The sequence below is a fragment of the Chiloscyllium plagiosum genome, unplaced genomic scaffold, assembly GCF_037043375.1.
Source record: "Chiloscyllium plagiosum isolate Xiang-an unplaced genomic scaffold, Cpla_swu_hap1 HiC_scaffold_17, whole genome shotgun sequence".
In the NCBI taxonomy this organism is placed as follows: Eukaryota; Metazoa; Chordata; class Chondrichthyes; order Orectolobiformes; family Hemiscylliidae; genus Chiloscyllium; species Chiloscyllium plagiosum.
This window is the reverse complement of record NW_028270155.1, coordinates 52153555-52175082: the sequence shown is the minus strand read 5'-3', so window position 1 is coordinate 52175082 and position 21528 is coordinate 52153555. Positions and strand designations below refer to the sequence as shown.

Genomic DNA, 21528 nt, shown 5'->3' with positions numbered 1-21528 from the left:
AATCCAGGCTGTGGAGACCAAATGCTGCTGCAGGTATAATTAGTAAATTCACAAGCACTCTCAAAATGATTTGAACAAGTGCATTATCTTTCAGGATGTCTCGTAGTGCCTCTGAGCTAGAAGCTCTTGGTTCATCTCTAGGTCTTGATGACCAAGGAAGTTGTGTTATTAATGTGGCCAATGCATTGAATATGAACCTATAAATTCTACCAAAGGCAGGTGATAGGCGGTGAAAAGACTCCTGGTCAGCAATGTCATCTCAAGAATGTAGGAGCCTTCACCATCTCTTTCCATTGCTCCCAAACTACAATAGGCATGTTATAGAGCATATTGTGAGATAATGCTGTGGATTTAAGGGGTGTATTTTTTCCTGCTTTTTGTTTTGAAGACAGGTTGTAAGACAGAGGTTCTGAGTAGTCTATCAAAACCAGGAGAATAAACAACTTGTGAGGCTTTGGGTTATTTTTTTAAAACGTTGGAACAATGGAGGCAGCCTGGATGGGTATGACCAGGATTTCTGGTTTTCTTTTTCGTTTTAGATTTAGCTTTAAGCAGCTGCTGTTGTGGGCTTGATGATGTAGAAGCTATCTTTTCCCGCTCCTCGGTTACAGCTAGAAGCTGTAATGACATTAAGGTAGGCAGAATTGTCAATCGTGCTGAATGATGTTGAGGGTTACAGAGGGATATAGATAAGATGCAGAGCTGGGCTGCGAAGTGGCGAATGGAGTTTAATGTGGAAAAGTGAGAGGTAGTTCACTTCGGAAGAAGTAACAGGAATGCAGAGTACTGGGCTAATGGTAAACTTCTTGGCAGTGTAGATGAACAGAGATTTCAGTGTCCAGCTGCATAAATCCCTGAAAGTTGCCACCCAGGTTAATAGGGTTGTTAAGAAGGCATATGATGTGTTGATGTTTATTGGTAGAGGGATTGAGTTTCAGAGCCAAGACACTGATAAGGCCGCACCTGGAATATTGTGTGCATTTTTGGTCACTGTATTATAGGAAGGATATGGAAGCTTTGGAAAGGGTTCAGCAGAGATTTACTAAGATGTTGCCTGGTATGGAAGAAAGGTATTACTAGGAAAGGCTGCGAGAACGAAGGCTGTTTTCACTGGAGAGAAAAAGTTTGAGAGGTGACTTAATTGAGATGTATAAGATAATCAGAGAGTTAGGTAGGATGGACAGTGAGAGCCTTTTTCCTCAGATGATGAAGGCTAACATGAAGGGACATAGATTTAAACTGAGGAGTGATAGATTTAGGACAGATATCAGGGGTAGTTTCTTTACTCAAATAGTCGGGGGTGGAATGGCCTGCTTGCAACAGTAGTAGACCCGCTGACATTAAGGGCATTTAAATGGGCATTGGACATACATGTGGAAAATAGTGGAATGGTGTAGGATAGATAGGCATCAGATTAATTTCACACGTTGGTGCAACATCAAGGGCCGAAGGGCCTGTACTGTTCTGTAACATTCTACGTTCTAGAAGCTGGGGTTGTTGTGTGCTGCTGTGTGACCTTTGAGACAAATCTATTTTTCTGAATTTGCCTTTTTGCCAAGGGGTAGATTGATGAGACGCTACAATATTGGAACAGTTAATTAGTAATAGTTAATGGATCTACTAGTCTGTTGAATTTTCCAATAGTGTTAAGTTATTCTAAGTTCTCCTTTGTTTTGTTTGTATTTAAACTATGGTGTTTGAATAAATTGTGTTTTGCTTAACATCAAGCAGTTTGACCTGTCGCACTGCATCAGGAACACGGCACTTCACATTATTGTTTAAAATATGAAAAAATTAGGGTCTATGTTACTTTCTCAAAATATTTTGAGGAGGTTGATCTGGTCCATAACAATTGTCACCATGGACTGAGCTCCAAATGATCTGCCACACACCACCAGCATTCAAAATATCCACATTGTTAAGACCAAGACTCTCTCTCACTTGGTATTTATTGCAAGTAACAATCAAGAAGAGCCTTCTACGCTCTAAATTTGCTTCTCTCCCCACAGTTATTGCTAGATCTGCTGAAATTCTCCAGCATTCTCTGTTTTCCAACATCTGCAATATTTTGCTTTTATTTGAGGGGCAATTAACCTATTATCTGCATTTTGTCTGCACCTTCCCTGGCGTCAGCTCTTGGGGTAGGAGAAACCCGGAGCTTCAAACTCGAGACTTCCAAAGTGTTAGGAGTCCTCTGTGTGAAAAGTGCTCCACTCCCTTCTCAATACTGTCCTAATGCCATCTATAACTTACCACTGTCAGGGCAGAAGCCCCACTTGCTGTCCACATCATAGTTTCCAGTGGTTGAACACCACAATAGGCCATCATTACGCCCGCTACTTGTGCAGGAATCATATGTTTTCCGAAGGAAAGTGAAAGGAAATACACAAGGTGAACCATCTGAGTTTCCTCCAATTGTTGACATGGCTGAAATGCGGGAAATCAGGTATATGAGCATCACAGTAGACGTTTGAAAAAGTTTTCAAATAAAGAAATTACTATAAGATATTGACTTAAAAAGTAATATTTGTCAAACTCTATTTATTCACTGGAGAAATTACTTGAATCAGTTCTGAAAAACAGGATAAACCGACCTTAAAAAGAGATGGAGTAATCAAGGACAGTCAGCATGGATTTATTATGGAAGCATTTTCCAATGGGCATCAAGGATATAATGATAGGTCCATAAGGGACGCCTAGGCCATCCATATAGTCAACGTACCCGTAGTGCAACGTTTCAAGAGCCAGCCTGGTAATCGGCTGCCTCCGTGCTCCCTACTCTACTGTGAACTGTCTGCAGAATTTAAGGATAGAGTTCCAGTCAGAGGGCCCACAGCAATGCTAGGCTGGTAGCCTCCCTCAAGGAGAGGTGGATGCTGCCAAAGCAGGAAGGTGAATATGAGGGCACCTCAAAGTGGAACATCCTCACTTGGTGGGAGATGATGAGGCAGGCTGTGACAAATTTGCTCAAACAATAGAAAAATACTGCTTCCATGGAAACATGACTTCTAAGTTCATCCATTTGCTGGCCCCCTCTTTAGATCAGGCAGGCAATCTCTGGAGAAGCCCTTGGGAAGTAGGAATACATCAGTGAGCTGTCCTGATGTGCTTTCCCTAATTTATGAGCCTTCCTATCTCCATGCTGTTCCCCTTTGGTGACAGAAATTCAGGTTTGGTCATTTGAATGGTTTACTTGATTCAGAATCATCACAGCACAATACAGAAATGTTCATTGTGCACATGTTGCTGACAAAAGTTTTGACACATCATTTTACATAATTGCCGACTTCTGTCATTACATTCTGAAACACTACAGATAATGTAGTTCTTGATAGCAATGAGTTTTCTGGAGTGTTGGAAGATCCTTTTCTGAATGGGATGCATATTTGGTTGTTTTACAGTAATACTGAAGTCATATGGTGCTACCTGGAATGCTCAAATCCCTTTAAAACAAAGCACATTTTGCCAAGTGTAAATGCAACTGAAGGACCAAACTTTGCTACATGACAAACAGAACTGCCTTGAAGACAGAAATGAACCATTGCAGTGACCAACCTTCGAGTTTTACTCCCTGTTGCTTTTGTACTAGGAGGATGAATAGAAACTTGCTGGTTGATTAGTGTGATAGTTCTTACAGTCAATAAAACACCAAATGTTCCACCCATGTAATGATCAGCACTGCTGGCCTGGCATTTCATCAACTTTTTTAGCATTCCTGGCACTCAGCTTTGCAACTTGGGAAAACTTAAGGTCAAGTGTGTTTTCAAGGAATTACATTGTTGATTAATAGATGAAGAATATCTCACAAACAGTGGAGCCCACCTTCTGTTCATGCATCACGCACAAACGGTTAATACCTTGGTCTGGACAGAATCCATATTTTCTGTCTGTGTCATAATTGCTCGTTGTGCTACACCACCGGTAGCCATCCGATCTTCCTTCTGTTGTGCAGCTATCGTACTGCCTGTTTTCAAAGGTGAAAGGAAATGAGCATGGCTCTCCACCAGCATTTCCTCCCATTGTAAAAAGCACTGTAAGGACCCAAAACAATCACATAGGGTATCAGAGTTTGAGTTTTGGAGGAAACAACAAAATCAGACTGATAACAATTTAGTTCCAAAATTGATCAAACAGATGTGAAGAAGAATATTCCTGACTTGTTTTTTTTTTGTTTAAAATGAAGAACTTAAAAAAAATTATTTCAATGTTGTTGCTGTTAAAGAACATCTGTTTCAATGACTCATATTCAACATTAGCCTTCTCCAGCTGCAGTAAATTGGTTGAACCATAGATTATTACGGATACAAGCTGCTGGTTAAACATGGAGCATAAGATCAATTATGGTTATAATAGATTTCAGCATGCTGCTGACTCATGTAAATATGCAGTAACATGAAGTACAAAAACACTTCTTTTGGGCCTGAGTGAAATCACATGTCTACAGTGCTAGACAAAAGCACAAAAACAACAACACCATAAATGGAAATGTTCGGGTTGATAAAAGTGCTGCTCTCAGCCAGAAAAGCTTGCAACATTTCTTCCAGTAAAAAGGTCAGAATATCTTTACGCAGCATTCAAACATGGTGCCCATCAGAACAATTAAACATCTGTGCTATCTAATGTTATATTACATACACCATAAATGCATTGATCTGTTATGTTGGTAACAATATTTCATGGGGTGCACTCACTTTGGCAGTCAGCAGGACTGATAGGGTTGGATCTTGTCAACAGTGACCATAAAGTGTCTCCTGCTGGGTTCACTGTCACTACTTAGGATGGTGGCCCAAGACCCTAAGAATGATTGAGCATTGATAGCTATGTGTTCCAAAAACTCTGGGGAATGGGATGTGGGAGCACTGGGAACAGTCAGGCAGGAACTGGCGAGGAGGCAGTGTGGTTTTTCTACGGGTAGACAGTGCCATGTTCACCAAGATAATCATTATTACCAAAGGTTACCTTTATTGACTAAAGAGCACCTGAAAAGAAGGTTCTGCCCTTCCCCAGTGCCCACCAAATAGCCCCAAGAGTTTACCTCACAACCATCTCATGTGATGGAAAAATCAAGTGATGGTCAAATGTCAGCAGAGGTTAAAAAGAGGTCCTTAACTGGATACATAGGTGGCTCAATTGGGCTCCAGGTGGACAGGCACCTGCCATCTTCCAAACTGCATGGTTTGGGAAGATGATGGGGACATCATCTTTACTTACTGTACTTCAGTGGATAGAAGTCTCATCTAATATGGTTATGAGCCACAACGTCCAGGAAAAGTCTGGTTTTCAGTCAAGAGGCAACGATGAGTTGGATTATACCAGTAGGCTGTTAAAACATGCCTCAATAATTAGGGACTTGGTTATGAAGAAAATCAGCTTATTTGAATTATTGACTATGCAACAGCATTATGGGTCTGTTCCACTGTGCTTCAGCATGAGTCCCTGATTTTCGAGACAGGAGCTTGCAAACATTAACCCTGATTCTCTCTTCACACGTGGTGTTGGACCTGCTGAGTATTTTCAGCATTTTCTGTTGTTTATGGCCTTGCTCATCCACAATTCATGTCTTCAGGGGCTAAAACTTCTCCAATGTCAAATTTTCATTCCATGAATAAATTCTTACATGGCCTCTACCCTCTCAAATATTCTCCAAGCTGACAACTCCCATATTAAATTCTATTACTCTAAATTTGGCTTTTTAGGCATCTATCTTTTATCTACACCCACCCCTCTGGCAGTAATAACATGAACTCCCTAGGTCCCAAACTGAGAAGGTCCCTTCCTAAATTTTACATCTCTCCATCTCAGTTAAAGTCTCTTTGATCAAGCTTTGATTACTCATCTGCATCTATTTTTGTTCAAACATGGTTTGATGAAACTGGCACTTACTTTCCTATGTCACAAAATACAATAGCTTGTGTTGATGAATAGAAAACACAGGTTAAGACTGAAAACTTACATTCATGAGGACAGAATCCATATTTTGCGTCTGCATCAAAATTATAAGTTGTGGAACACCATGGGAAGCCATCGCTACGGCCTTCTGTGGTGCAACTATGGTATTCCTTACCATTAAACAGAAAAGGAAATTTGCAAAATTCCCCTTCTGCATTCCCAAACCTTGTCTTAACAACTGTGAAATACAAATGTTGAAAGACTCCAAATCAGTAATTACAATCTATTTACATTAATATTTCACAATTATGATTACAACATCTAATAAATTTAGTATCATTTGACTAATGTTAGCTAGTATTGCATTGGTCAAAGAGTAGATAATAATATTAATTGTAATAGAAGTTTTTGTGTAGATTAAATATGTGGACACTTAATTACAGCTTGGGATTTGAGGACACCTCATGATCATGAAACAATGTCCAAAACCGAGCAACATTAAAAGTCATCTCTTATTGTGTTATAACAAGTATAGTATATGCGGCAGCATGTGAAATACATTGCTACTAGATAAGTTTAATATTTGATGACTGGTTTCAAATTACAAATAAAACAGTAAATATGCAATTAAAGTTAATCTACTATAGATATGTACCTCGTCCTTCACCCAACGTCCAGAACTCATCATCATCAAAATGAGAATCACCACCAATTCCTGTTGCTGGGGCAAAAGCATGTGCAAGTAGCCCGTCCTTCCCATCAAATGGATATCCATCACCATGCTCTTAAAAAAGTTAAAGTAACACTGCCTGGTTAGATTTCATACACATTACTATCTGAAATTAATTACAGTTACCTTTAACAATCTCAAAAATGCTTTATTATTTTGGTGATATTGTAGTCTGTAATTAGAACACGTTACAACCTCACTGGTGGTTTGTTCCAGAAGCTAGACAGGTAGACTTAATCTTTTCAATTTCCAGTGCTATTGTAATACAGAATTGCATAGAGCAAGAGACAGTATATTCCTGTTAGAGTGCAAGGAAAGGCTAATAGGTGTAGAGAATGCAGGAGGACTAGAGAAATTGAGGTTTTGCTTAAAAAAAAAAGGAAGTATATATCAGGTATATGGAGAGATTGACAGAATCTTTAGAAGAGCATAATGGCAGTACGAGTATACTTAAGATGGAAATCAGGAGAGCAAAAAGGCGAAAATGAGATAGTTTGGGCAAATAGGGTGAAGGAGAATCCAAAGGGTTTTTATAAATACACAAAGGACAAATGGGTAGTCAGGGAGAGATTAGAGCCCCTCAAAGATCAGCAAGGCAGCCTATGTGTGGAGCCACAAGAGGTGGAGGAGATACGAAATGAGTATTTTGCATCAGTGTTTACTGTGGAGGAGGGCATGGAAGATAGAGAATGTGGGGAAATAGATGGTGACATCCTGAAAAATGTCCATATTACAGAAGAGGAAGTGCTGGATGTCTTGAAATTCATAAAACTGGATAATTCCCCAGGACCTGATCAGGTGTACCCGAGAACTCTTGTGGGAAGCCAGAGAAATGATTGCTGGGCCCCTTGCTGAGATATTTGTATCATCAATAGTTACAGGTGTGGTGCCAGAAGACTGGAGGTTGGCTAACGTGGTACCATTATTTAAGAAAGGTGGTAAGGAAAAGCCAGGGAACTATAGACTGGTGAGCCTGACGTTCGTGGTGGGCAAGTTGTTGCAGTAAATCCTGTCCCTCAGGATTCCCATGTATTTGGAAAGGCAAGGACTGATTAGGGATAGTCAGCATGGCTTTGTGCCTGGGAAATGTTGTCTCACAAATTTGATGGAGTTTTTTGAACAAATAACAAAGGATTGATGAGGGCAGAGCAGTAGACGTGATCTATACGAACTTCAGTAAAGTGCTCAACAAAGTTCCCATAGGAGACTGGTTAGCAAGGTTAGATCTCATCGAATGCAAGGAGAACTAGCCATTTGGATACAGAACTAGCTTGAAGGTATAAGACAGAGGGTGGTGGCGGAGGATTGCTTTTCAGACTGGAGGCCCGTGACCAATGGAGTACCACAACGATCGGTGTTGGGTCCATTACTTTTCGTCATTTATCTAAATGATTTGGATGTGAAGATAGGAGGTATAGTTAGTAAGTTTACAGATGACACCAAAATATGTGGTGTAGAGGACAGCGAAGAAGGTTACCTCAGAATACAATGGGATCTTGATCAGCTGGGCCAACGGGCTGAGGAGTGGCAGATGAAGTTTAATTTAGATAAATGTGAGGTGGAAAAGCAAATCATTGCAGGATTTATACACTTAATAGTAAGGAAGTGTTAGTGAATAAAGAGACCTTGGAGTGCAGGTTCATAGTTCCTTGAAAATAGAGTCGCAGATAGATAGGATAGTGAAGAAGACGTTGGTTATGCTTTCCTTTATTGGTCAGTGTATTGAGTATAGGAGTTGAGAGGTCATGTTTCTGCTGGACAGGATATTGGTTAGACCACATTTGGAATGTTGCATGCAGTTCTGGTCTCCTTCCTATCGGAAAGATGTTGTGAAACTTGAAAGGGTTCAGAAAAGATTTACAAGGATGTTGCCAGGGTTGGAGAATTTGAGCTATAGGGAGAGGCTGAATAGGCTGGGGCTGTTTTCTCTGGAGCGTCGGAGGCTAAGGGGTGACGTTATAGAGGTTTATAAAATGATGAGAGGCATGGATAGGATAAGTAGACAAAGTATTTTCCCTGTGGTGGGCGAGTCAAGAACTAGAGGGTTTAGGGTGAGAGGGGAAAGATATAAAAGAAATCTAAGGGGCAACCTTTTCATACAGAGGGTGGTACATTTGTGAAATGAGCTGCCAGCGGAAGTGGTGAAGGCTGCTTCAATTACAACATTTAAAAGGTGTCTGGATGTGTATATCAATCGGAAAGGTTTACAGGGAAACGGGTCTAGTGCTGGCAAATGGAATCAGATTAGGTTAGGATATCTGGTCAGCATGGACAAGTTGGACCGAAGGGTCTGATTCCGTGCTGTACATTTCCATGACTCTGTGACCTAAGGAAGATGCATAAGAAATTACAATTGTAAACTTAGAATGGGAATGTAATATGCAAACAATTGAATTTCATTCTGTATTTGTCCATGTTAGATTGAATGATTGTATCCCTTACAATGTTGTGTTGTGTAAGTGTTCGGGATATCACAGAATCTTAGAATCCCTACAGTGTCGAAACAGGTCATTTGGCCCAACAAGTCCATGCCGACCCTCTGAAAAGTATCCCCATCCCCAAGATCCATTCCCCTACCCTACCTCTACATGTACCCCTCCTAATACACCTAACCTACACATTTCTGAACACTGTGGGCAATTTAGCATGGTGTGCAAATTTGTGGATGACATAAAGCTATGTGTGAATGTTAGATTTCTAAAGGATCTTAGCAGCTTCAAGAAGATTTCAATCTCATTGAAATAGGTCCACATTTGGCAAACGATGCTCAACTTAGAAAAATAAAATGTTATGCATGAGAGGCTTAATTACAGGAAACAACATTCCAGCCAATGGTAATTGAAAAAGAGCGAGATATTGTACACACTTTTGAAAGGTTCATGATCAGTTTTGTGAAACTATAGCTGAAGCAAACAAGGTTCTAGGTTGTATCATGGTACAATTTGCACCAAGCATACAATCTTGTCTTTATTTGGAGGTGCCGGTGTTGGACTGGGGTGTACAAAGTTAAAAATCACACCAGGTTATAGTCCAACAAGTTTATTTGGAAGCACGATCTTTCAGAGCGTAAGACCTGGTTAGAGTTTGAGAAGACAGTGCTCCATTTTGGCCTCTTCATAAAATGAGAATATTGCAGCTTTGGAAACTGTGCAGAGAAAGTGTCAGATTAACTCCAAGATAAAAGAGTTGAGTTGGCTAGATAAGCTTTGCTTTAGAATATTATAGACTCAGAGGTGATTTGATTGATAAAATAACGTGAGGAATAGTTTGTGTTTCCCTGGGTCATTGTTTTTAGTTGGATAGATAGGAAGGCCAGTTGTATTTTGCATAAGTACAAAGCTAGGTTAGATGTTAATGAACTTTGCTTTTCCAGAAGAATAGTGAATTAGTGGAACAGTTTGCCAACTCATACAAACAGTAAGTGTTGAAGGAACGCAGCATTTCTGGCAGCATCTGTAGAGAAAGAAACAGAGATGACATTTCGAGTTCTTTATATCTCTTCCTCAGAACTTAACAGAGAGTGGAAAAGGATAGGTTTTGTGCTGCAGAAAATGCCAGTCAGTCTTATATTGGTGGTGGGCAAATTCTTGGAGAAGACTCTGAGATACAAGATTTATGATTATTTGAAAAAAGCATAGCTTGATTAGAGATAGTCAGCATGGCTTTGTGAGGGTGCAGAGCCTTGTTGAATTCATTGAGGATGTGACAAAACACATTGATGAAGGTCGAACAGTAGATATGGTGTATATGGATTTTAGCAAGGTGTTTGATTATGTTCCCCATGGCAGGCTCATTCAGAAAGTAAGGAGGCATGGGATACAGGGAAATTTGGTTGTCTGGACACAGAATTGACTTGCCTATCGAAGACAGAGGGTGGTAGTAGATGGAAGGTATTCAGCCTGGAGATTGGTGGCCAGTGGTGTTCCAAAGGGATTTGTTCTGGGACCTCTGCTCTTTGTGATTTTTATAAATGACTTGGATGAGGAAGTGGAATGGTGATAGTAAGTTTACAGATGACACAAAGGTTGGTGGAGTTATGGATAGTGTGGAATACTGTTGTTGGTTGCAACGGGATATTGACAGGATGCAGAGTTGTGCTGAGAAGTGGCAAATGGAGTTCAATCTGGAAAAGTTTGAAATGATTCATTTTGGAAGGTCAAATTTGAATGTAAATTACAGGGTTAAAGGCAGGACTCTTGGCAGTTTGGAGGAACAGAGGGATTTTCGGGTCTTTGTCCATAGACCCCTCAAAGTTGCCACCCAAGTTGATAGGGTTGTAAAGAAAGCATGTGGTATGATGGCTTTCTTTAGCAGGGGGGTTGAGTTTAGGAGCCACGAGGCTATGCTGCAGCTCTATACAACCCTGGTTAAACTACATTTGGAATATTGTGTTCAGTTCTGGTTACCTCATTATCGGAAGGATGTAGAAGCTTTAAAGAGGGTGCACAGCAGATTACTACGATGCTGCTTGGAGTGGAGGGCATGTCATAGAGTCATAGAGGTGTACAGCATGGAAACAGACCCTTCAGTCCAACCCGTCCATGCCAACCAGATATCCCAACCCAATCTAGTCCCACTTGCCAGCACCCGGCCCATATCCCTCCAAACCCTTCCTATACCCATCCAAAGGCCTCTTAAATGCTGCAATTTTACCAGCCTCCACCACTTCCTCTAGCAGCTCATTCCATATACGTACCACCCTCTGTGTGAAAACGCTGCCCCTTAGGTCTCTTTTACATCTTTCCCCTTTGCCCTCTAGTTCTGGACTCTCTGATCCCAGGGAAAAGACTTTGCCTATTTACCCTATCTATGCCCCTAAATTTAGTAAACTTCTATAAGGTCACCCCTCAGCCTCTGACGCTCCAGGGAAAACAGCCCCAGACTGTTCAGCCTCTCCCTATAGCTCAAATCCTCTAACCCTAGCAACAATCCTTGTAAATCCTTTCTGAACCCTTCCAAGTTTCACAATATCTTTCTGATAGGAAGGAGACCAGATTTGCATGCAATATTCCAACAGTGGCCGAACTAATGTCCTGTACAGCCGCAACATGACCTCCCAACTCCTGTACTCAATACTCTGACCAATAAAGGAAAGCATACCAAACGCCTTCTTCACTATCTTATCGACCTGCGACTCTACTTTCAAGGAGCTATGAACCTGCACTCCAAGGTCTCTTTGTTCAGCAACACTCCAGAGGACCTTACCATTATAAGACCTGCTAAGATTTGTTTTCCCAAAATGCAGTACCTCGCATTTATCTGAATTAAACTCCATCTACCACTTCTCAGCCCATTGGCCCATCTGGTCAAGATCCTGATGTAATCTGAGGTAACCCTCTTCACTGTCCACTACACTTCCAATTTTGGTGTCATCTGCAAATTACTAACTGTACTTCTTATGCTCGCATCCAAATAAATTTAAGTAAATGACAAAAAGTAGAGGGCCCAGCACTGAGCCTTGTGGCACTCCACTGGTCACAGGCCTCCAGTTTGAAAAACAACCCTCCTCCACCACCCTCTGTGTTCTAACTTTGAGCAGGTTCTGTACCCAAATGGCTAGTTCTCCCTGTATTCCATGAGATCTAAACTTGCTAATCAGTCTCCCATGGGGAACCTTGTCAAATGCCTTACTGAAGTCCATATAGATCACATCTACAGCTCTGCCCTCATCAATCCTCTTTGTAACTTCCTCAAAAAACTCAATCAAGTGAGTGAGACATGATTTCCCACTCACAAAGCCATGTTGACTATCCCAGATCAGTCCTTGCCTTTCCAAATACATGTACATCCTGTCCCTCAGGCTCACCGGTGTATAGTTCCCTGGCTTGTCCTTACCACCCTTCTTAAACAGTGGCACCCACGTTTGCCAACCTCCACTCTTCCAGCACTTCACCTGTGACTATTGATGATACAAATATCTCAGCAAGAGGCCCAGCACTCATTTCTCTAGCTTCACAGAGTTCTAGGTACACCTGATCAGGTCCTGGGGATTTATCCACTTTTACCCGTTTCAAGACATCCAGCACTTCCTCCTTTGTAATCTGGACATTTTGCAAGATGTCACCATCTATTTCCCTACATTTATATCTTCCATATCCTTTTCCACAGTAAATACTGATGCAACATACTCATTTAGTATCTCCCCCATTTTCTGTGGCTGCACACAAAGGCCGTCTTGCTAATCTTTGAGGGGCCCTTTTGTCCTTAATATATTTGTAAAAACTCTTTGGATTCTCCTTAATTCTATTTGCCAAAAGCTATCTCATATCCCCTTTTTGCCCTCCTGATTTCCCTCTTAAGTATACTCCTTTATACTTTAAGGATTCACTCGGTCTATACCTTACATATGCTTCCTTCTTTTTCTTAACCAAACCCTCAATTTCTTTAGTCATCCGGCATTCCCTATACCTACCAGCTTTTCCTTTCACCCCAGTAGGAATATACTTTCTCTGGATTCTCATTATCTCATTTCTGAAGGCTTCCCATTTTCCAGCCGTCCCTTTACCTGCGAACATCTGCCCCCAATCAGCTTTTGAAAGTTCTTGCCTAATACCGTCAAAATTGGCCTTTCTCCAATTTAGAACTTCAACTTTTAGATATGGTCTATCCTTTTCCATCATTATTTTAAAGCTAATAGAATTATGGTCGCTGGCCCCAAAGTGCTCCCCCACTGACACCTCAGTCACCTGCTCTGCCTTATTTCCGAAGAGTAGGTCAAGTTTTGCACCTTCTCTAGTAGGTACATCCACATACTGAATCAGAAAATTGTCTTGTACACACTTAAGAAATTCCTCGCCATCTAAACCTTTAACACTACGGCAGTCCCAGTCTATGTTTGGCAAGTTAAAATCCCCTACCATAACCACCCTATTTCTTACAGATAGCTGAGATCTCCTTACAAAATAGTTTCTCAATTTCCCTCTGACTATTAGTAGGTCTATAATACAATCCCAATAAGGTTATCACCCCCTTCTTATTTCTCAGTTCCACCCAAATAACTTCCTTGGATGTATTTCTGGGAATATCCTCCCTCAGCACAGCTGTAATGCTATCCCTTATCAAAAAAGCCACTCCCCCTCCTCTCTTGGCTCCCTTTCCATTCTTCCTGTAGCATTTGTATCCTGGAACATTAAGCTGCCAGTCTTGCCCATCCCTGAGCCATATTTCTGTAATGAATAGAGGTTGAGAGAGTTTGGGCTTTTGTAATAGGAGGGAAGAAGGATGAGAGGAAACTTGAAAGAGGTGTACAAGATGATGAGAGGCATAGAGTGGATAACCAGACATTTTTCACCAGGGTGAAAATGGCTATCATGAGGGGGCATAATTTTAATGTGATTGAAGGAGATTTAGGGGAGATGTCAGAGGCAGGTTCTTTGCACTGAGAGTGGTGGGTGTGTGGAATGCACTGCCAGCAGTGGTAGTAGAGTCAGATGCATTAGGGACATTTAAATTGACTCTTGGATAGGCACATGGAGGATAGCAAAATGAAGGATATGTAGATTAGTTTGATCTTTAAGTGAGATAAGAGGTTGTCACAATATCGAGGACTGAAGGGCCTGTGCTGTACTGTTCTATGTTCTAAGTGAACAAGTTGGCACTAGTGGACCAGTTACCAACAGCAGTGGGAGGAGGTATTTGCTCATGCTGGCTCAATCATGGCTCAATCAACCATGACACAAAGCAACCAAATTGTTGAGAAAAGAAGTCCAAGCAAATTCAATAAACTGAATGAAAAATATTTGGAAAGGTTGGCATAGATTGGATAACAGGCAATCATTTGAATCTGGTGGTCTAAGGAACAAGCAATTGTAAATGAATTAGAATCGGTGGCTAGTTTATTCAGCCAGTACAGGCACAATTGGCTAAGTGGACTCTTCGTGTTATAATTTTTCTGTTGTTCTATAGATGAATATGAATAGACTGAAATTCTTTATGCCCCAGCTCGTCTACCACCATAATTCAACATGGCAATCAAGAGATGTCTAAATAGCTGGCAAAGACTCTGGTGTAACTAACTTTTGGCATTTCCATTTTGGACAAAACCTACATCAACCCCACACGAACAAAATCAGTTTGAAGTAGTGCTTATTCTTCGAGATATAGTACAACTGACGATATCAATGAAAACCCATGGGAAGGTCAGGCATACTGGCCTCCACCTCTAGAATCTAAGCCAGCAGGTTTGTCACCCTTTGTATACACCCCACCTCCCTTCCTAAACAGACACACACAGGCAGTCACACAGAATACATCTAAAAACTCCTTATCATGGGGACCATGGAAAATTTGGCTGGACCTGAAAATTAACTCTCTTTCCCTCTCCACAAATGCAGCCTGACCTGCTGCACATTCCCAGCATTTTCTGTTTTTATTTCAGATTTCCAGCAACTCCAGAATTTTACTTTTGAACTTGACTGAGGTTGGATGTGGGCAGCACTTTCTAATGGAAAATGGAAACTAAAACTTCCAGATACATTTGCAGAGGCACCCAGATTAGTGTTTGCATCCATATTGTGTAGATCCTCTCCTGTGATACTGAAAACTGCAGTGCTGGTGGACATTGGCAGTCACAATTCCACTGGTCATGCAAGGATTATACTCTAAAAGGTTTGGCTCCAAAACATCCGCTAAATACAAAGTGTTTGACAAATGCTTGTATCAAGTGTTCTTATATGGAAGCATCTTGTAAAACTCCCATTTAGATACCACTGGCTTAAACCCATATTGAATATAATACAACATGGATTTCTCATCTATGTTACATTTCAAGTAAGACAATTATTACCCCAACGACCAAAGTTGATCATGATGTCCGCTTCTCCATCAAAGATCCTTGAAAATTTCAGTGGCGTCACGGCAGCCCATACCTGAAAGGCCCGAGCGAAAGCATCATCCACTGTCTCAGAGTCCAGATCGTAGGTGTATCCCAAAATCCTGTGAGCAAAAAGCAGCAGAAACTCAGCTGACATGCATAAGCCTCAATGTAAGGGAGTAATAGCAGAAACCTCTCTCATAACTCCTATTGGAGGCATGCTTACAGTGATACAATGATCTATTTTAAGAAAATAAAATCCTTTTTGGCACATTGCTCATTGCAATTTTTTTTTGCCTTAACGGTAGATATTTTTCATGAGTTCATCTTGCTACTTTTGCTCTTGGCCACTGTTGCCAGGAGAGCTCCAGTTGTGGTCCATCATGTTTGTCTGTCTTGCACCATCCTCACAAATTTACTGTTACTTGTCTGTAACTGCTCTGTGGCATCCATCATTGAAATACTACATTGACTTCTCTTTCCGTTGTCTTATATTTTGCCCTCTAAGATTATCCCTGCAGCTTTTCACCTTGACCAAAAGGCTGCAACAGCAACATTTTGTTTTTTGGATATCACTTTTTAAAGAGTTTTTTCAGCTGTTTTAACTTCAACTTCCTCTTCATTTATCTTATGGTCTTTACATGCAATTTTTAGCTTATATCTCAGCAGTCACATTTCAAACTCTCCATTTTCCTCCATAGGTCTTTATGTGGAGCTTTATCCAGCTTTCTTAGGCATACAGGAAACAGGATAGAATGTAACATTTTGAGAGTTCCTTTCTTGGTACAAACTCAAGTTTTCATGACGTGAACAAAGCCTTCACCTTTATAAAATTACTGTCTACCTATTCGTATTGTCACTTCTGCATCACATCTGTCATTTAGCAAATACAGACAAGTATCTACTTATTCTAGTGTGACACCATCAACTTCGATCTTCACTCTGGTATGTTTGTACTCCATCTAAGTAACATTGTTTCTTTTATCTTTTTGATGCTCATACACAATCCATAGCCTAAATTTCAATTTTACTGTCTTCATGATACTTTGTAGGACCTCTTTCAATTCTGCAATATGTTGTGTAATCAGCACACCACAGTATGTTATATTTTTGCCAGATTTATTATCCATGGAAGGATATTTAATTCTCTATTTAAGAACTAAGAACAGAAGTAGGCAAATCAGTCCCTTGAGCTGTTCTGCCTTTTAGCATGGTCATGGCTGATCTCATCACAGCCTCAACTCCACACTGCTGCTTGCTCCTTATAACCCCTTTCTAATTTAAATTTATTCAGTGCTTTGGCCTTCAGTGTACTCTGGAGTAGAGAATTCAACAGATTCATAACCCTGTCTGAGAAGTATATTTATTCAATGCGTACAGAGTGAATAATATTGGTGACAGTGCACAGACTCATCGTAATACCTCTTTTCACTCAAAAATGTCTGATTATCTCCCTTCTAGCTGGAATGCTCACATTGGCTCAGTGGTTAGCACTGCTGCCTCATAGCACCAGGGACCCAGATTCAATTCCACCCACGGATGACTATTTGTTTGGAGTTTGCACATTCTCCCAGTGTCTGCTTCGGTTTCCTCTGTTTCCCCCCACAGCTCCTGCTGTTTCCCCCCACAATCCAAAGATGTGTAGGTTAGGTGGATTGGCCATACAAAACTGCCCATATTGTCCAGAGATATACAGGTTGGGTGGATTAACCTTGGGAAAATTAGGGTTACAGGGATGGGGTGAGTCTGAGTGGGAAGGGCTGATTTGGACTCAGTGGGCTGAATGATCTGCTTCCACTCTGTAGGGATTCTATTTACTTGCAATATAGTCTCTGGATAAGCGTTATATTTCTGCAAAATTTCAAATGAACATTCTTTCACAGTCAAGAGCCCTGTAAATAATCTGGTTTACTTCAGATATTTACTGAAAATTGTTCTTGTTCTTACTTCAGGAAGAAATCCAGATAATATTTGATCATTTCTTGCTTTAAACATGTTATTATTGTTTTCTGTTATAATTTTCATGACACCTTTAATAAAATAATTAGTACCTAACTTAATAAAAACAATTTTGGAATAACATGGAGTAATACAACAATCAGAAGCCATTTTTGATTCCCTGCAGCATATTAAAATAATTCCAACAGAAATCCTTACCAATCGGTTACTTTGATAAAAAAAACCATTGAACAAAACTCCACACGTTAATACACACCTACCTGTAAGTTATTTGCTTATTCTCCCATTTGGGCATCTGTGGGAAGAAGTTGTAATTGGCTACATCAGGAACTCCACATCGCGGTTTCTTCATCACATTTACTGTCTCACTGTCCAGTTCTCCAGTCTGTGGCAATCCAAAAAATTTCTGCATCTTCTTCAGTGTGTCTGACAGCACCACAAGATCACACCTTTCTTTCGGGCAGCCGTAGAATTTATTCAAGTATAACTGGTATAAAACATAAAGAAATACATTTGTATGGGTAAAACATTAAAGAATTTGATTCAGACATTAGTTGAAAATGCTCTGATTCTCTGGTTTGTTGTACTTATAGCAAACTTTGTTGTCATTTGTTAAGAAATGCAGCATATGGATTCAAAAGGTTGACCGTTTTATCCCATATATCATGGAGTCCCCCTACAGTCTGGATTATAATTCTCATTTACAATGCAAATTTCATTTTGCACTAATTTTGTGTTGGAAGGAATTAATAAGTCAAACATGTGTCCTGATTTTCTTGAGTTAATTTCTTGAAACTTGTCTTGTAATTGAAACTAATGTTTTCAAACGTATTCATAACTTGATACTCCAAAAGCCAATTTCATTGGCTAATAATCTGCAGAAAGACATAATGTGTTTCTGTAGTCCTAGAGGCACTTGGACTTCTGCCATCGTTTTCTCAGCACAAACACCATTACATTACCCACAAACTTTCAGGGTCTTCAGCTCGTTGATTTACGGCAATAGATTGGCGTCCAAAGTACAATGTTAATTTAACGACAATACATGTTTTGAAACATATGCTTTAGACACTATACACATAAGGAAACATAGCATTTGTTCTATTTGTTTTGTGTCAAATTATACATTTTTAAAAACTTTTGATGCCCCCATGTATTTATTTAAATATAAGATTAATCCTATTACGAAGCTATTAGATAGCTCTTACATAAACAATGTATGAGGTTCCGCTTATCTATAAATTGTTTTGTTTTGTCTACTTGCAAGGACCCTGCCTTGCCAAAACCAACAGATGTTATCAAGCTCCATTGTGATCTCGCCTCTCGAGTTTTAAGAAACTTTTGATTCCCCTGGAGACACTGAGGGGGGAAAAAACAACCGCTTCCTTCGTTTCGGCAGCTGTAGTGTAAGCGACAGAAAATGACCAATTAACATAAAACGCCATTTGCAAGGCGTTATAAAGTTAACGGCTCCCCACACTTACAGCGGCTATTTCCTTGTCTGTCTTCGTGCTGTTATCACCTGGAAACTTGACTATGCCAGTCGGTGCTTCTAAAGTCTGCTGGACCCAGATGATTTGGAGCAAGGTTACTTTTAAGACTAAGCGATAAAAGTTGCTGGTTGTTTTCATAGTCATTTTGTTCCAGTGAGAAGGCACCTATTGACCAAAAGAAATATCGCTCCAGTGGTGTCTGTGATATCCTTCACTGTACAAACATAATACCGCGTTTCTCTGCTTTGCCAGTACAGGTAGGTATCAGTCTCAGGCAACTATGTACCACTCTTACTGGCCCCTATCGACTCAAATCCTTTGTACTTCCAGATGCGCAGTCGCGATCGGTCTGCTGGAGCAGAGGATTGGCGGAAGTTGAAAAAAACCCCACCGAAGGAAATACATTCTCTGGCAACTGGAGCAGAGGCTGCTTGCTACAAGCATATGTTTGGAAAGAGGACTCTAGAAAATGAACGACTTTGTTTTTAAGGCAAGATCACTTGGGTTAAATGCACCATAACCAGAATGTCAGAAAGCAACACTGTTCCCACCATATTTCCGAAAACATTACACGTGAAACAAACTGCAGTGGTTTTGAGTTCATTTTATAGTTCAGACGTTAGAATTCCATCGATTGCAAACGGAGTTTGACCCCAAAACACGTCATTGATATTTTTCCTTTTTTCTGGAGACGAATTTTTTTTACAGTGATTGCATTTCATTGCATTTTTGGGCATCCAGTCGTGCTGAAAGGAGCTACATCAATGCATCTTTCAAACGAAAATGAAGACCGGCAGAAATAAAGCAGCACGTTATGACTGCACAGTTCACAGAAAATGATTAGTAACTAATTCAAGGCACGGATAATACTAGCCCTTTAATTGTGTTTACACTCACACCATGAAGGGTATGTTAAAATCCTATGAAAAATATTCCCACATTTTTAACACCCTTTTTGAGAAAATCTCGAGAGCAGTGATAAAGAAAAACTGGCCTATTTTTAATTTGAAGGGCGTGTTGTAAACTTATTGCATGACTGGAACAATTGCAAGCCCGGAGGCGCCAGATAGTCTTTGAGTGTTTTTGTGTGCCAGACGAAACATCCTTTCCCGTGTTTCAGCAGCCAGATGTTGCTGCAGTGAATCGCTCGCTAACCATACCGCTCAGCCTGTGGGGGCCGCTATCTGCAACAGAGCGGGATGCAATTCTCACGCGACGTTTTCAATTGGGGTTTTTTGAAAGTATGCTACTTTTACTGTGTATTCGAGGAACGTTCATTCGAGGGCGTTTTGGTGTTAAGTTGTGCTACAACCTTCGAGTGTTTTACCCAGAAGTGACCGTAAACAAGTCATCCAGTCACAGAATTTTGCCCGAATCGTCGATTTTCCTGCTCCTCGGATGCTGCCTGACCTCCTGTGCTTTTCCAGCACCACTCTAATCATAGAGTCACTTCAGTGCGGGAGTAGGTCATTCGGCTCATCGCGCCCACACAGAGCGTCCCACCCAGATCCACGCCACCCTGTAACCCTCCATTTCCCGTGGCTCACCCACCTAGCTTACACAACCCTCAACGCAGTGGGCAATCCATGTAAACTGCACATCTTTGGACTGTGGGAGGAAATCCACACAGGCACAGGGAGAATGTATAAAGTCCACCCCAACAGTCACCCAAAGGTGGAGTTGAATCCAGGTCCCTAGTGCAGTAAGGCAGCAGTGCTAACCAATGAGCCACTGTGCCACCCTTGTATAGTTTGAAACCGTTGCACTTCATTGACAGCACAGTAACTGAGGCAGATATAAAGTGCTTAGACTTGACATTAACATTGACGGATGCCCAACTTATTTAGGTGATTCTTTGCATATTGACAGAAATCTTTTAAAAAAGTCCCACATAGAACCCAACTGCATGCTTAATCCTTGCCTGTTCAAGTATAGACAAACATACAATCATAGAATGATACAACACGGAAGGAGAGCATTCATCCATATTGCATTTGTGGGACCTTTTAAGACTTACATAGCAGACATCAGAGGCACAGATATGTAAACAATTGACTGAGGTGAGTAAAAACAATAACAAGGTAATTATATTAGGAGATTTCAATTTCCCAAAGCATTAATTGGAATAGTCATTACATAAACAATTTAGAGGGGGCAGAATTCTTGAAATATATTCAGGACAGACTCTAATATCAGGGAGGTCCAACAGGGACGGTGTAGTGCTGAACCTCATTCTATGGAATGAAGATGTTTAAGGTAACAATGGGGGAGCATTTTAGTGATAGTGACCACAACGTTGTGTACGTTTCTGATGGAAAAGGAAAACATTGGTTTGCAATCAAAGAGTTTTGAGTTGGGGAAGACAGATCTTTATTAAAATAAGGCAGATGTAGACTGGAAACAGCTACTTCTGGGTAAATCTACAGAATGGGAGGTGGGGGAGGGGGAAGTTCAAAGAGGGATTGGGGTGAGTACAGGCCCAACATGTTCCCTTTAGTATGAGATGTTGGAGTAATAAGCCCAACGAATGCTTGGAGATTTAGGACTGGATAAGAAGGCAAAGAGGAACTTTTAACAGATACAAATGGAGGCCCTTGTGAAGTATAGAAAGTGCAGTGGGGAAATTAGGCAATTAGGAGAGCAAA

General features: G+C 40.7%; 1 protein-coding gene across 1 annotated transcript in view; it reads right to left on the bottom strand.

Annotated features, from left to right (window-relative positions):
- Positions 1–19223, bottom strand: part of mmp2 (matrix metallopeptidase 2) — a 30254-nt gene extending 11031 nt beyond the window's left edge. The window contains exons 1-7 of the mRNA XM_043707012.2: positions 18875–19223; positions 17651–17877; positions 15405–15553; positions 6545–6673; positions 5954–6127; positions 3858–4031; positions 2254–2427 (exon numbers count right to left, since the gene is read on the bottom strand). Of these exons, the coding sequence (XP_043562947.1) occupies positions 2254–2427; positions 3858–4031; positions 5954–6127; positions 6545–6673; positions 15405–15553; positions 17651–17877; positions 18875–19027 (1180 nt within the window). The 5' untranslated portion in view covers positions 19028–19223. The remainder of the gene's footprint in view (positions 1–2253; positions 2428–3857; positions 4032–5953; positions 6128–6544; positions 6674–15404; positions 15554–17650; positions 17878–18874) is intronic.
- Between the last annotated feature and the right edge of the window lie 2305 nt (positions 19224–21528).